The 13,454-nt window shown below is 36.2% G+C and overlaps 1 protein-coding gene across 12 annotated transcripts in view; it reads right to left on the bottom strand.

The window, feature by feature from the left end:
- L3MBTL4 (L3MBTL histone methyl-lysine binding protein 4) overlaps positions 1 to 13,454 on the bottom strand; it is a 443,788-nt gene that overhangs the window by 355,673 nt on the left and 74,661 nt on the right. For 9 of the 12 annotated variants that reach the window (XM_045041370.1, XM_045041373.1, XM_023241774.2 and 6 more), the window contains exons 2-3: positions 5,964 to 6,044; positions 5,488 to 5,591 (exon numbers count right to left, since the gene is read on the bottom strand). In XM_045041370.1, coding sequence (XP_044897305.1) covers positions 5,488 to 5,559 — 72 coding nt within the window. In that variant the 5' untranslated portion in view covers positions 5,560 to 5,591; positions 5,964 to 6,044. Of the gene's footprint in view, positions 1 to 5,487; positions 5,592 to 5,963; positions 6,045 to 13,454 lie in introns of those variants that run through there. The other 3 variants (XM_045041371.1, XM_045041375.1, XM_045041374.1) reach the window with 3 other exon arrangements.

Below are 13,454 nucleotides of genomic sequence, written 5' to 3'. Positions count from 1 at the left end.
CACCAAATTGGACAATCTGGAATAATGGAAACACCCACATACTACCAAAACTCAAAAGGGAGGAAATAGAAACTTTGAACAGACCCATAGCAAATGAAGAAACTGAATCAGTTATCACAAATCTTCCAACAGGGGCACCTAAGTGGTTCAGTCTGTTAAGCATCCAACTTTGGCTTAGGTCATGATCTCACAGTATATGGGTTCAAACCCCACAAAGGGCTCTGTGCTGACAGTGCAGAGCATGGAGCCTTCTATGAGTTCTGTGTCTCCCTCTCTCTCTCTGCCCTGCCCCCACTCACGCTCTGTCTCTCTCTTTCAAAAATAAATAAATATTTTTACAAAATCAAATGTTAAAGAAAATTTTTTTTAAAAATCTCCCAACAAAAGTCCTGGGTCTGGGGCGCCTGGGTGGCGCAGTCAGTTGAGCGTCCGACTTCAGCCAGGTCACGATCTCGCGGTCCGTGAGTTCGAGCCCCGCGTCGTGCTCTGGGCTGATGGCTCAGAGCCTGGAGCCTGTTTCCGATTCTGTGTCTCCCTCTCTCTCTGCCCCTCCCCCGTTCATGCTCTGTCTCTCTCTGTCCCAAAAATAAATAAACGTTGAAAAAAAAAAAAAAGTTTAAAAAAAAAGTCCTGGGTCAGATGGCTTCCCAGGGGAATTCTACCAGACATTTAAAGCAGGGTTAATACTTATTTTTCTCAATCTGTTCCAAAAAACAGAAATTGATGGAAATCTTCCAGACTCATTCTATGAAGCCAGCACTACCTTGACTTCCAAACCAGACAGAGACCCAATACAAAGGAGAATTACAGGCCAATATCCCTGATGAACATGCATGCAAAAACTCTCAACAAGATACTAGCAAACCGAATTTAACAGTATATTAAAAGAATTATTCACCGTGATCAAGTGAGATCCATTCCTGGGCTGCAGGGCTGGTTCAATATTTGCAAATCAATCAATGTGATACATCACATTAAGAAGAAAGGATAAGAACCATATGACCCTGTCAATAGACACAGAAAAAGCATTTGACAAAATATAGCATCCTTCCTTAATAAAAATCCTCAAGAAAGCCCTGAAAGAAGGAATATACTTAAACACATTAAAGCCATATATGAAAAGCCTACAGCTAATATCATCCTCAATGGGGAAAAACTGAGAGCTTTCCCCTGAGATTAGGAACACAACGGGGATGTCCACTCTCACCACTGTTGTTTAACATAGTGTTGGAAGCCCTAGCCTCAGCAATCAGACAACAAAAAGAAATAAAAGGCATCCAAATTGGCAAAAAAGTCAAACTTTCACTTTCCACAGATGACCTGATACTCTACATGGAAAACCCAAAGACTCCACCAAAATACTGCTACAAATGATATATGAATTCAGCAAAGTTGCAGGATATAAAATCAATGAACAGAAATCAGTTGCATTTCTATACACTAATAATGAAGCAACAGAAAGAAATATCAAGGAATCAATTCCATCTACAATTGCATCAAGAACTATAAAATAAATACCTAGGAATAAACCCAAACAAAGAGATAAAAGATCTGTACACTAAAAACTATAGAATGCTTATGAAAGAAACTGAAGAAGACACAAAATAATGGAAACACATTCCATGCTCATGGATTAGAAGAACAAATATTGTTAAAATATCAATACTACTCAAAGCAATCTACATATTCAATGCAATCCCAATCGAAATAGCACCAGCATTCTTCACAGAGCTAGAAGAAACAATCCTAAAATTTGTATGGAACCACAGAAGACCCCAAATAGACAAAGCAATGTTGAAAAAGAAAAACAAAGTTGGAGGCATCACAATCCTGGACTTTATCCTGAATTACAAACATGTAATCATCAAGACAGTATGGTACTGGCACAAAAACAGACACACAGACCAATGGAATAGAACAGAGAACCCAGAAATGGACCCACAAATATATAGCCAACTAATCTTTGCCAAAGCAAGAAAGAGTATCCAATGGAAAAAACACAATCTCTTTAGCAAATGGTGCTGGGAAACTGGACAGCAACATGCAGAAAAATGAAACTGGACCACTTTCTTATACCTTACACAAAAATAAATTTGAAATGGATGAAAGACCTAAATGTGAGACAGGATACCATCAAAATCCTACAGGAGAAAACAGGCAGCAACCTCTTTGACCTTGGCCGCATCAACTTCTTATTTGACATGTCTCTGAAGGCAAGAAAAATAAAAGCAAAAATGAACTATTGGGACCTCATCAAGATAAAAAGCTTCTGCACAGCAAAGGAAACAATCAACAAAACTAAAAGGCAACTGACAGAATAAGAGAAGATGTTTGCAAATGCCATATCAGGTAAAGGGTTAGTATCAAAACTCTATAAAGAATTTACCAAACTCAGGGGTGCCTGGGTGGCTCAGCCAGTTAAGCGGCTGACTTCGGCTCAGGTCATGATCTTGCGGTCCCTGAGTTCGAGCCCCGCGTCGGGCTCTGTGCTGACAGCTCAGAGCCTGGAGCCTGTTTCAGATTCTGTGTCTCCCTCTCTCTGACCCTCCCCCGTTCATGCTTTGTCTCTCTCTGTCTCAAAAATAAACGTTAAAAAAAAATTAAAAAAAAAAAAAAGAATTTACCAAACTCAACACCCGAAAAAAAAAAAAAATCCAGTGGGCAGAAGGAATGAATAGACAGTTTTTCTCTCTCTTTTTTTTTAATGTTTCTTTTTGAGAGAGAGACAGATCATGAGTAGGGGAGGAGCAGAGAGAGAGGAAGACAGAATTCGAAGCAGGCTCCAGGCTCTGAGTTGTCAGCATGGAGCCTGAAGCAGGGCTCGAACTTACAAACTGCAAGATCATGACCTGAGCCAAAGTCAGACGCTTAACTGACTGAGCCACCCAGGTGCCCCGACACTTTTCCAAAGAAGACATCCAGATGACAAACAGACACATGAAAAGATGTTCAACATCGCTCATCATCAAGGAAATACAAATCAAAACCACACTGAGACACCACCTCACACCAGTCAGAGCGGCTAACCTTAACAAGTCGGGAAACAACAAATGTTGGTGAGGATGTGGAGAAAGGGGAAACTTCTTGCAGTGTTCGTGGGAATGCAAACTGATGCAGCCACTCTAGAAAACAGTGTGACGATTCCTCAAAAAATTAAAAATAGAATGACCCTATGACCCAGCAATTTCAGTACTAGGAATTTGTCCAAAGGATACAGGAGTGCTGATTCGAAGGGGCACATACACCCCAATGCTTACAGCAGCACTATCAACAATAGCCAAATTATGGAAAGTGCCCAAATGTCCACCATGATGGATGGATAAAGAAGATGTATACACACACACATACATACATACATACATACATACATACATACGTGCATACAAAATGGAATACTACCCAGCAATGAAAAGAATGAAATCTTGCCATTTTCAGAAACATGGATGGAACTGAAGGGTATTATGACAAGCGAAATAAGTCAGAGAAAGACAGATATCATATGATTTCACTCATATGTGAAATTTGAGAGTCTTAAAAGATGACAATAGAGGAAGGGAAGGAAAAATAAGATACAGAGTAGGAGGCAAACCATAAGAGACTCTTAAATACAGAGAACAAACTGAGGTTTGATGAGGGTGGAGGGGGTGGAGTGGTGGTGAAAATGGGTATAGGGCACTTGTTGGGATGAGCACTGGGTGCTGTGTGTAAGTGATGGATCATAGGAATCTACTCCTAAAGCCAAGACTACATTGTATGTTAGTTAACTTAACAATAAAAAACAAACAAAAAAAAAACCATTCAAATAATAAACTCTGAGTAAAGCAGATTAATCTCCATAATGTGTGTGGGCCTCATCCAATCAGTTGAAGGTCTTACAAGATAAAAGACTGACCTCTCCGAAGAAGAGGGAACTTTGCCTGCAGAATGCCTCCAGATTCAAGTCTGCAACATCAATTCTTTTGTGGGTCTGCAGTCTACAAACCTGCCCTATAGATTTCAGACCTGTCAGCCCCCACAATTGTATGAATCAATTTCTTTAAAATTTCTTTTAAATAAATCTTTCTATATACATGTACACACATATACATACACATACACATATACATATACATATACATATACATATACATATACATATAATTCATCATTATCAAGTAGGGACAAAGATTGTGAACAGAGAGTGTGTGACAGGACTGTCAGCTACTCCCATTGGTTCTGTTTCTCTGCAAAACCCCAACAAACACAATGCCCTCCAGTTCACCATCTCTATCCCTCACTTGATAATGATCAATTACCTTCATCTTTATAAAACAGAAGTCTCTAAAACCTAAGACATGCCAGGACTGATACTTGATGGATTTTCTTTCTGGAATTTCCCTGTACATACATAGGTATAGCTTTATCTCTAGTTCAAAAAGTAACACATGCTTCTGGTAAACTAAGTAAATAGAAAAGACAATATAAAAGGCACCTCTAATCATCTAGTAATAACTACTCTTAACCTTTTAGTCTATGTCTCCACATCAAATTTAAGCTCCTCCTTAAATGACCATTAGATAACTGATTTTGTAAGGGGGGGGAAATATTTTTTTTCTTCTTTATATTTTAGATTATTTTTTTTCAAACTATTCATCAAATAATTATCTTCAGTTGGAGAAATACCTCTTTCTAAGAAGACATAAACTATGTGTGCTATATTTGATGGGGTATTAAGATAAAAGGAGATTATTTTAGAAATTTTATTTGAGGGGCATCTGGGTCACTCAGTCAGTTAAGCATCCAACTTCAGCTCATGTCATGATCTCTCCGTCCATGAGTTCAAGCCCCACATTAGGCTCTGTGCCAACAGCTCAGAGCCTGAAGCCTGCTTCATATTCTGTGTCTCCCTCTCTCTTGGTCCTTTCCCCACTTGTGCTCTGACTCTTTCTCTCAAAAATAAAATAAAAACATTAAAGGAAATGTTATTTGATAAAATCTTAAGTATGAAAACATTTATCAAGAAGATAAATCTTGTATTTTTCACAGAAGTAATGATGTTATTATAGCAATGCACCATGTTTGTAAATACCAGCATAAAGTCTTGGACAACACTGGCCAGTCACAGAATATCAGTAGGTAGAATTGTATTGATTCCCCTGTTGTGTGAGATATACATAGTACAACAGCTGATTTACATGTATGCGCTATGCTATGTTTAAAATATATATGTACATATAAATGTGTTCAAAGAATATGCATTAAAATGTTTTTAAGATTAAAAAAAAGAAAAGGTCTCCTTTTACCTTCAAAATGAAGTTTACCCTTTAAAATGTATCAGACTTAATGACATTTGTATTCAATAGCTCTATATATAAACCTCAACCAGAAGCAACCAGCTCCTAGCCATTGAGAAAACACCTCTGCTGTGGTTACACAAACTATACAATCACACTGAATTTCCACAGTGAGCACAAACTAGAAGGAAGGGCCCAGGAACTGACATCTTACCAAGCATCCATCCTGATTCAAATGCTCTTTGGAATCCATACTAAGCTTCCTCTTTCTGTTGGGCTGTTTCATTGCCACTTTAGCACTCCTTAGCAAGTGTTTTTCTGCAAAATAGTGCCACATAAAAAATTTAGGAGTTTTGCCCCTTTAGAATAACAAAAACAATCCCCCCAAAATTTTCTCATTAAACTTCTTCTAATTTGTTTCCATAAATACCCTGAAACTGAGGTGACATAAAAATTTCACTGTTGCTTTTATAGACACTACTATAATAATAAGTTAACGGGAAAAGAGATGAGTTTTCCGCCTCATCTAGAATTTATATCACAAAGAAAATAGATACTTTTCTTTGGTCTTACCTATTACATAATTTTTGCTTTGTTTTGTTTTGTTTTTGTTTTTTTGTTTTGTTTGCTTAGCTGATTTAACCAATTTGGATTCACTGCAATCTGCCTATTCAGATAGGCTGTACTCACACAGTCTGACCGTCCACAGGTGTCAAGGCAAAAGTATTCTTGGTGAGAGGACTTTTGTCATACAAGGCATAGCACAGCAATCTGCAACAGAGAAAATAAAAAAAACTTTACCAAACCAATTTATTATGACCACTCTTCAGTACACTAACAATTACAGTAGTGGATTAGTAACAAAATTAAATCAGTAGTAAAAAACTCTCAGCAAACAAAAGTCCAGGACCTGAGGATTCACAGGTAAAGTCTACTAAACATGGAAAGTAGAGCTAATAACTATCCCTCTCAAAATTATCCCCAAAAAATATAAAAGGAAGGAATTCTTCCAAATTCATGCTATGAGGACAGAATTACCCTGATACAAAGACCAGACAAAGGCACTACAAAAAAGAAAATTACAGGCCAATATCCCTGATAAACACAGATGCAAAAATTCTTCAAAAAAATATTAGCAAACTTAATTCAACCATACATTAAAAGGATCATTCACCAGAAATAAGTGAGATTTATTCCAGGGATGCAAGGATGGTTCAATATCTGAAAATCAATCACCATGACACACCACATTAACAAAATGAAGAATAAAAATTATATGACCATCTCAAAGATGCAGACAAGCATCTGACAAAATTCAACATCCATTTATGATAAAAATGCCAAACAAATTTGGTTTAGAAAGAACATACTTCAACATAATAAAAGCCACATATGACAAAACCAGATTACTCAATAATTAAAAGCTGAAAGATTTTTCTCTAAGACTAGGAAAAAGACAAGGATGTCCACTCTCACCACTTTTGTTCAACATAGTACTAGAAGGCCTAGCTGCAGCAATAAGACAAAAAATAATAATAAGAGGCACCCAAATTGATAAGGAAGAAGTAAAACTTTCATTATTTGCAGATGGCATGATACTATATATAGTTGGCCCTCAAACAACATGGGTTTGAACTGCACATGTTCACTTATATGCAGATTTTTTGCAATAAACAAAGTACAGTCCTGTAAATGTATTTTTCTTCTTTATGATTTTCTTAATAACATTTTCTTTTCTCTGGCTTACTTTATTATAAAAGCACAGGATATAATATATGTAATATATAAAATATGGATTAATTGACTATGTTATCAGTAAGTCTTCTGGTCAATAGTAGGCACCTAACAGTTAAGTTTTTGGGGGGGGGTCAAAAGTTACATGCAAATTTTCAACTACACTGGGATTGGTGCCCCTAACCCCCACATTGTTCAAGGGACAACTGTACAGAATACCCTAAAGACTCCACCAAAAAACTGTTAGAATTAATAAATGAATTCTGTAAAGTCACAGGATACAAAATTAATACCCAAATATTTCTATACACTATGAGCAAAGTAACAGAAAGAAATTATAGAAACAATCCCATTTACAACTGCATCAAAAATAATAAAATACCTAGTAAAACATCTAACCAAGGAGTTGAAAGACCTGAACTCTGAAAAACATAAGACATTGATGAAAAAAAAAAAGAAGATGAAACAAGTAAGTGGAAATATATACCATGTTTGTGGACTGAAAAAATTAAGATTGTTAAAATGTCCATACTATTAAAAGTAATCTACAGATTCAATTCAATCCCTATCAAAATGCCAATAGTATTTTTCACAGTATTAGGACAAACAATCTTAAATTTATTTTAAACTACAAAAGACCCTGGGGCACCTGAGCGGTTCAGTAGGTTGAACATCCAACTTAGGCTCAGGTCATGATCTCACAGTTGATGAGTTTGAGCCCCGCATCGGGCTCTGTGCTGACAGCTCAGAGCCCGGATCCTGTTTTGGATTCTGTGTCTCCCTCTCTCCCTGCCACACCCCTCCTCACACTGTCTCTCTCAAAATAAATAAACATTAAAATTTTTAAATAAAACTACAAAAGACCCTGAATACTTAAAGCAATTTTGAGAAAGAAGAACAAAGCTGGAAGTATCACAATCCCAGATTTCAAACTACATTACAAAGCTTTAGTAATCAAAACAGTATGAAACCAACACAAAAATAGATGCATAGATCCACAGAGCAGAATATCCCAAACTTACATAGTAAAGAAATGTGTCACAAAGAAGGCAAGAATATAATACAATGATGAAAAAACAGTCTCTTCAATAAATTGTACTGGGGAATGTACATTCGTGTACATGTAAACGAATGAAAATGGACCACTTTCATTCACCATACACAAAAATCAACTTAAAATAGATTAGAGACCTAAATGTAAGACCTGAAACCATAAAATTCCTAAAAGGAAATGTAGGCAGTAATCTCTTCGACATCAGCCTTAGCAATATTTTTGCGAATCTGTATCCCCATGAAAGGGCAACAAAAGGAAAAATAAAAAAATAGCACTACATCAAACTCTTGCACAGCAAAGGAAACCATCAACAAAACAAAAAGGCTACTCACTGAATGGGAGAAGATATTTTCAAATGATATATCTAATAAAGGGTTAAAATCTAAAATATGTAAAGAACACATACAACTCAACACCAAAAAAACAAATAATCCAATTAAAAACAGGGAGAGGTCTTGAACAGACATTTTCCCAAAGGAGACATCCAGATGGTCAACAGACACATGAAAAGATTCTGAACATCACTAGTCATCAGAAAAATGCAAATCAAAACCACAATAAGATATCATTTCACACCTGTCAAAATAGTATCAAAAAGTCAATAAAGTGTTGGCAAGGATACACAGAAAAGACAATCCTTGTGCACTGCTGGTGGGAATGTAAACTGGTATAGCCACTATGGAAAACAGTATGGAAATTCTTCAAAAAATTAAAAATAGAAATACCATACAACTCAGTAATTCCATCTCTGGGTATTCACCAAAAAAAGAAAAAGAAAAAGAAAAACATAAACAAAAACAAAACAATAATTCAAAAGGATACATGCACCCCTGTGTTTACTGAAGCATTATTTAAAAAAAAAAAGCCAAGGTATAGAAGCAACCAATAGATGAATGGATAAAGAAGATGTTAAATAAATATATATAAATGTGTGTGTGTGTGTGTGTGTGTGTGTGTGTATACACAATAGAATAATACTCAGCCATAAAAAAAGAATGAATTCTTGACACTCATGACAATATGGATGGACATAGAGGTTACTATGCTAAGGGGAAAAAAATCAGATAGAAGAAGACAAGTAGTATATGATTCACTTATATGTGAATTTAAAAAATAAAACAAATGAACAAATAAATTCATAGAGATAGAGAAAAAACTGGCAGTTTCCAGAAGGGAGAGAGATAGAAGGATGGGTGAAATAGATGAAGGGGGTTAAGAGGTAAAAACTTCCAGTTATAAAATAAAAACATCGTGGGGATGAAAAGTGCAGTATGGAAAATACAGTCAATAATATTAATAATAATGTTGCATGGTGATAGATGATAACTATACTTACTGTGGTGACCATTTCATAATGTATATATTTGTCAAATCTCTATGTTGTATTCCTGAAACTAATAAAATATTGTATGTCAAACATACTTCAACAAAAATAAAAATTAAAAAAACAAAATGAATACATAAATAACTGTAGACACTCTTTGAAAAATTATTTGGAATGTGTTTGATAAGCAGGTTAACCATTTTGGAGAACTTACCCATAGTTTTAGATGAGTACCACTGGAGCTATAATTCTCTTTGAAAAATTTTAACTACAACTGACATATAATTTTTAAAAAGTTTAGGGGCACCTGGCTCAGTTAGTTAAGCATCCATCCGGCTCTTGATTTCGGCTCAGGTTATGAAGCCCCACGTTGGGCTTTGCAATGAGCATGAAGCCTGCTTGGGATTCTCTCTGTCTCCTTCTCTCTCTGCCCCTCCCCAGCTCATGCTCTCTCTGTCACTCTCAAAATAAATAAACTTTAGGGAAAAAAAAGTTTAGCAGACCTAAATCATCTATAGTCCCCAGTGTTTTAGAATCATACATCCAACTTCTTCCTTGATATGTGCCCCTGAACAATGACCCCAGATACTATCAACTGAACATATTCACAACTGAGTTCATCATTTCCCCTCTCACTGCCTCCTAGTTCTGCTCTCTCTTCCTATTTGCAGTAATGACATGATTAATCACCCATTTGCCCACCTCTGCCCCTCACAGTTCTTCAAACTAGACACTGCATAAGAGTACCAAGCCAATGGCAAGTGAAAGCTGAAATGTACTCTGGGTTCTGCACACATGCCATTCCCCCTGCCATTCCCTAACACTGGCCGGTCAGAAAATGCATCTTTTTCTGATTCAAAGACTCCTTTTGGGCTAATGGTGGCCCTGACTTTGCCTGAGCCAGAGACCTAGGATCATTTACATCCTTTACATCACACCTCACACTCCATCACCAGGTTCTGCTCATTTTTAACCTACTCAACATTTCTTGAATTCATTTCTCCTACTCCTATTAACTCTGACTACCTCCAATCTTAAGCCCCAGCCAAGTTGTTTGGAACACTGCTTCTCAGCCCCATACTTTTACTGGTCTCTCAACCTCAGAACACCTTCCCTACTATCTGCCTCTCCTTTTTCAATCTCTAATTCTTAATCATTCTTTATTACTCAACTCAAAGAGACTTCATATTCTTGAGAAAAGTCTTCCTTGCCTACCTCCTGCTCCCAGTGTACCAGGTGTGTCTTACTTAAAATCCATTGTCTTGTTCTTATCTTTGTCCCATTCTTCAACACCTTATACTATATATTTTTTTATTTATAGATATGTCTCCCCTTATGTGGCTCTAAGCTTCCTTATGACAAAGATTCTAAATTACTGATCCTTATTTTTCTATTGTCTAGATAGTACCTGGATCACAATGGACTTTCAGGATGGGTTTGGGGCCCTTAACTGCATTAAGTGCATCTCTGAATTATAGAGAAGACTCAAACACCTTAAGTTAGTGTTATTAGTTCTTGATCCCTACACCACCCCTTTTATCGTGCTATATGCCTAGATAAGTGTAGTTCTCTAACTTAACAACTCCTTTCTCTTTTTCTTTCATATATTAAAAAAAAAAATTTTGCTCATATCCATTTCCTTCTAGCCATTTGATATTTATGTCCTTAAGATAGGCACTTACATAATAAATTCAATAATATCACATTCATTTTGTAGGATATAAATAAAATTTATCATGCCTAGCTCCCAGTAATACTCTGAACATCTATGCAAATGAACAGCTTAGACTTGATGCCTTTAGCAAAGTATTATTGCACAAGACATAAGCACTGCCAAGGCTAGCTTGCATTTCATGACTAATAACACCCCATGGCTTGTCAAACTGAAATCATCTGGCCACTAAGGCTTTTCTCCCGCCATCAAAGTGATCTGTTTTGCTAATCCCTAGTAATTATCAATAACTCTGGTTTGTTAAAAAAAAAAAAAAAAACAAGAAAGCCTGAATTCATATTATGTATTGGAGAAAAAAGATGAATTTTTTTCCACTGAAAAGTTTCAAAATACAATTTAGTAACAATTGGATTTCCTTTAGATAATGAAACAAAAATACAAAATATACCCAACAGCCCATATAAGATTTTGCTGCCAGACAAAAAAGGAATTAAATATAATTCTTCATCAAATGCAACACAAAGGAGACGGATGATATGCAGATAGGGAGATGGACAGATAGAAGATAGCATGACACAGAAAGGGCGACAGGAAGGTTTTATATAACCCCTTCAAATGTCAAACCACAAGATATATTCTACCAATAAAATAGAACACTTCTTTTGATATAAACTTAACCTGACATCCTTGACACTGTATCAAAATACATGGATTATTCTGATTGTCCTAATACATGGCCTACTCCCAGAAAGCCCCAAATGTCACATCAGTCACGTGGCTCCTTCCCGAGTTTTGAAGAAATAAAAAAAAAAAATTAGAGCCAAGGAAGAATAGCGTCATATTCTAAAACACATTAAAGAAATATCATCCAGGGGAAATGAAGGTGAAAAATGACTAGGTGGCACTGCGCCCCAGGGTACTTTGGCTCTGTAACTATACCCAAGCACTAGCTATAATAGAAAAGATTTTAAGTGATTTTAATTAAAGACACTTCTAAATAGTATTTTAAAGCAGGACAGACAATAATGTAAATGATTTGTATTTCGATAGAAATTCTGGAAATAGTGCACTGATTTTCAAATTAATCCTCTGAATCAGTTTGATTTTCCTTCTCGGTTGTGGAATTTTCATCTTGCATACTGCCTAACACTTGTGTTACTGACCTCCTAATTAAGCAGACAAATTAAGATTATTACTTAGAAAAAATGTAAACAATTTTAATACTTCAAATTTTAAGTCTATAAATAACAAAAATAATGTACTGCCTGCTTATATCCACTTGCTATTTGGTAATTCTTACACAAAATACTTATTGATCACCTGTTATCATCAAGACAGTCATAGATACTTTGCAGAATATAAGGATGATTCCTAAGACATTTCAGAAAGGAGATAATGAAAGTAGCCCTATTGTCCCATAACCCAGGATAGTTCTGTCTCATGCCATCCTGGTATAATTATTAGCACTACCACCTTCCACTCCCAAAAATGTTTCAGTTTAGACAGTAAATCATATGGTCACTGTATGGATAAAAAATATACACAAAATAACAAAAAATAAGAGTCATAAATGGTTAATTCATATGATGTTCACAGGAGAGAGAGTATGTTTAACAATGATTAGAAAACGCACTGTGGAAGAACATTTCACCTGCTTCTACGATGCTGCATAGAATTTAAAGTGAATTTAGCACCAAAATATCGAATTCAAATATCTGATTATTGTATTGATTTGCCACTATTTCAAAGACATTACCAGGCTAAAATGTAACCATTGATACTCGGTGTCAATAATAATACATAGTAGTTGGTGTTTGAATAAATTAATAAATAACTACAACTAAGTGCATTTTTACAATTTCTGTGTGAATTTTTGCCCTCTCTTAATTGTATTAGCAGTTAACATTACCTGTGTACTCATATATTCTTGGCATGGCCACAACCCTTCTACATACAGACTTTCAATTAATACTTATGACAACCCAAGGACATATGTACCATTATCACTCATACTTTACAGATGAGGAAATGCTCCTTTGCTCTAAACTAAGAACAAAGCCATTAAAATATACACCAAATAACCCTCTCTGTCAACATACCACAAATCAGAAACAGAGTGGCAAGTCTTAAAGCTATCGGGCTTCAGAGCAAGAGAAAGGCAGAGGAAGTTAGGAAGCCAGTGGTCAATAAAAGATGGGTGCTACAGCCAGGTTTATCCTCAGAAGCCAAGAGGTGGAAGGAGGCTCCACCATTGGTGAATGGGAGCCAAATGGAACTTCCGAGACAAATGCCCGGAAGGATGGGCTATAACTTTGAGTCTAAGAAGGCAGGAAGAACAAATGCTAACTCCTGACCAGGAAGTGGGCTGCAGGGAGCCAGGCACAGGCAACCGCAAAC

The sequence above is a fragment of the Felis catus genome, chromosome D3 (genome assembly GCF_018350175.1).
Source record: "Felis catus isolate Fca126 chromosome D3, F.catus_Fca126_mat1.0, whole genome shotgun sequence".
NCBI classification, from domain to species: Eukaryota; Metazoa; Chordata; class Mammalia; order Carnivora; family Felidae; genus Felis; species Felis catus.
This window is presented reverse-complemented; position numbering and strand designations above follow the sequence as displayed.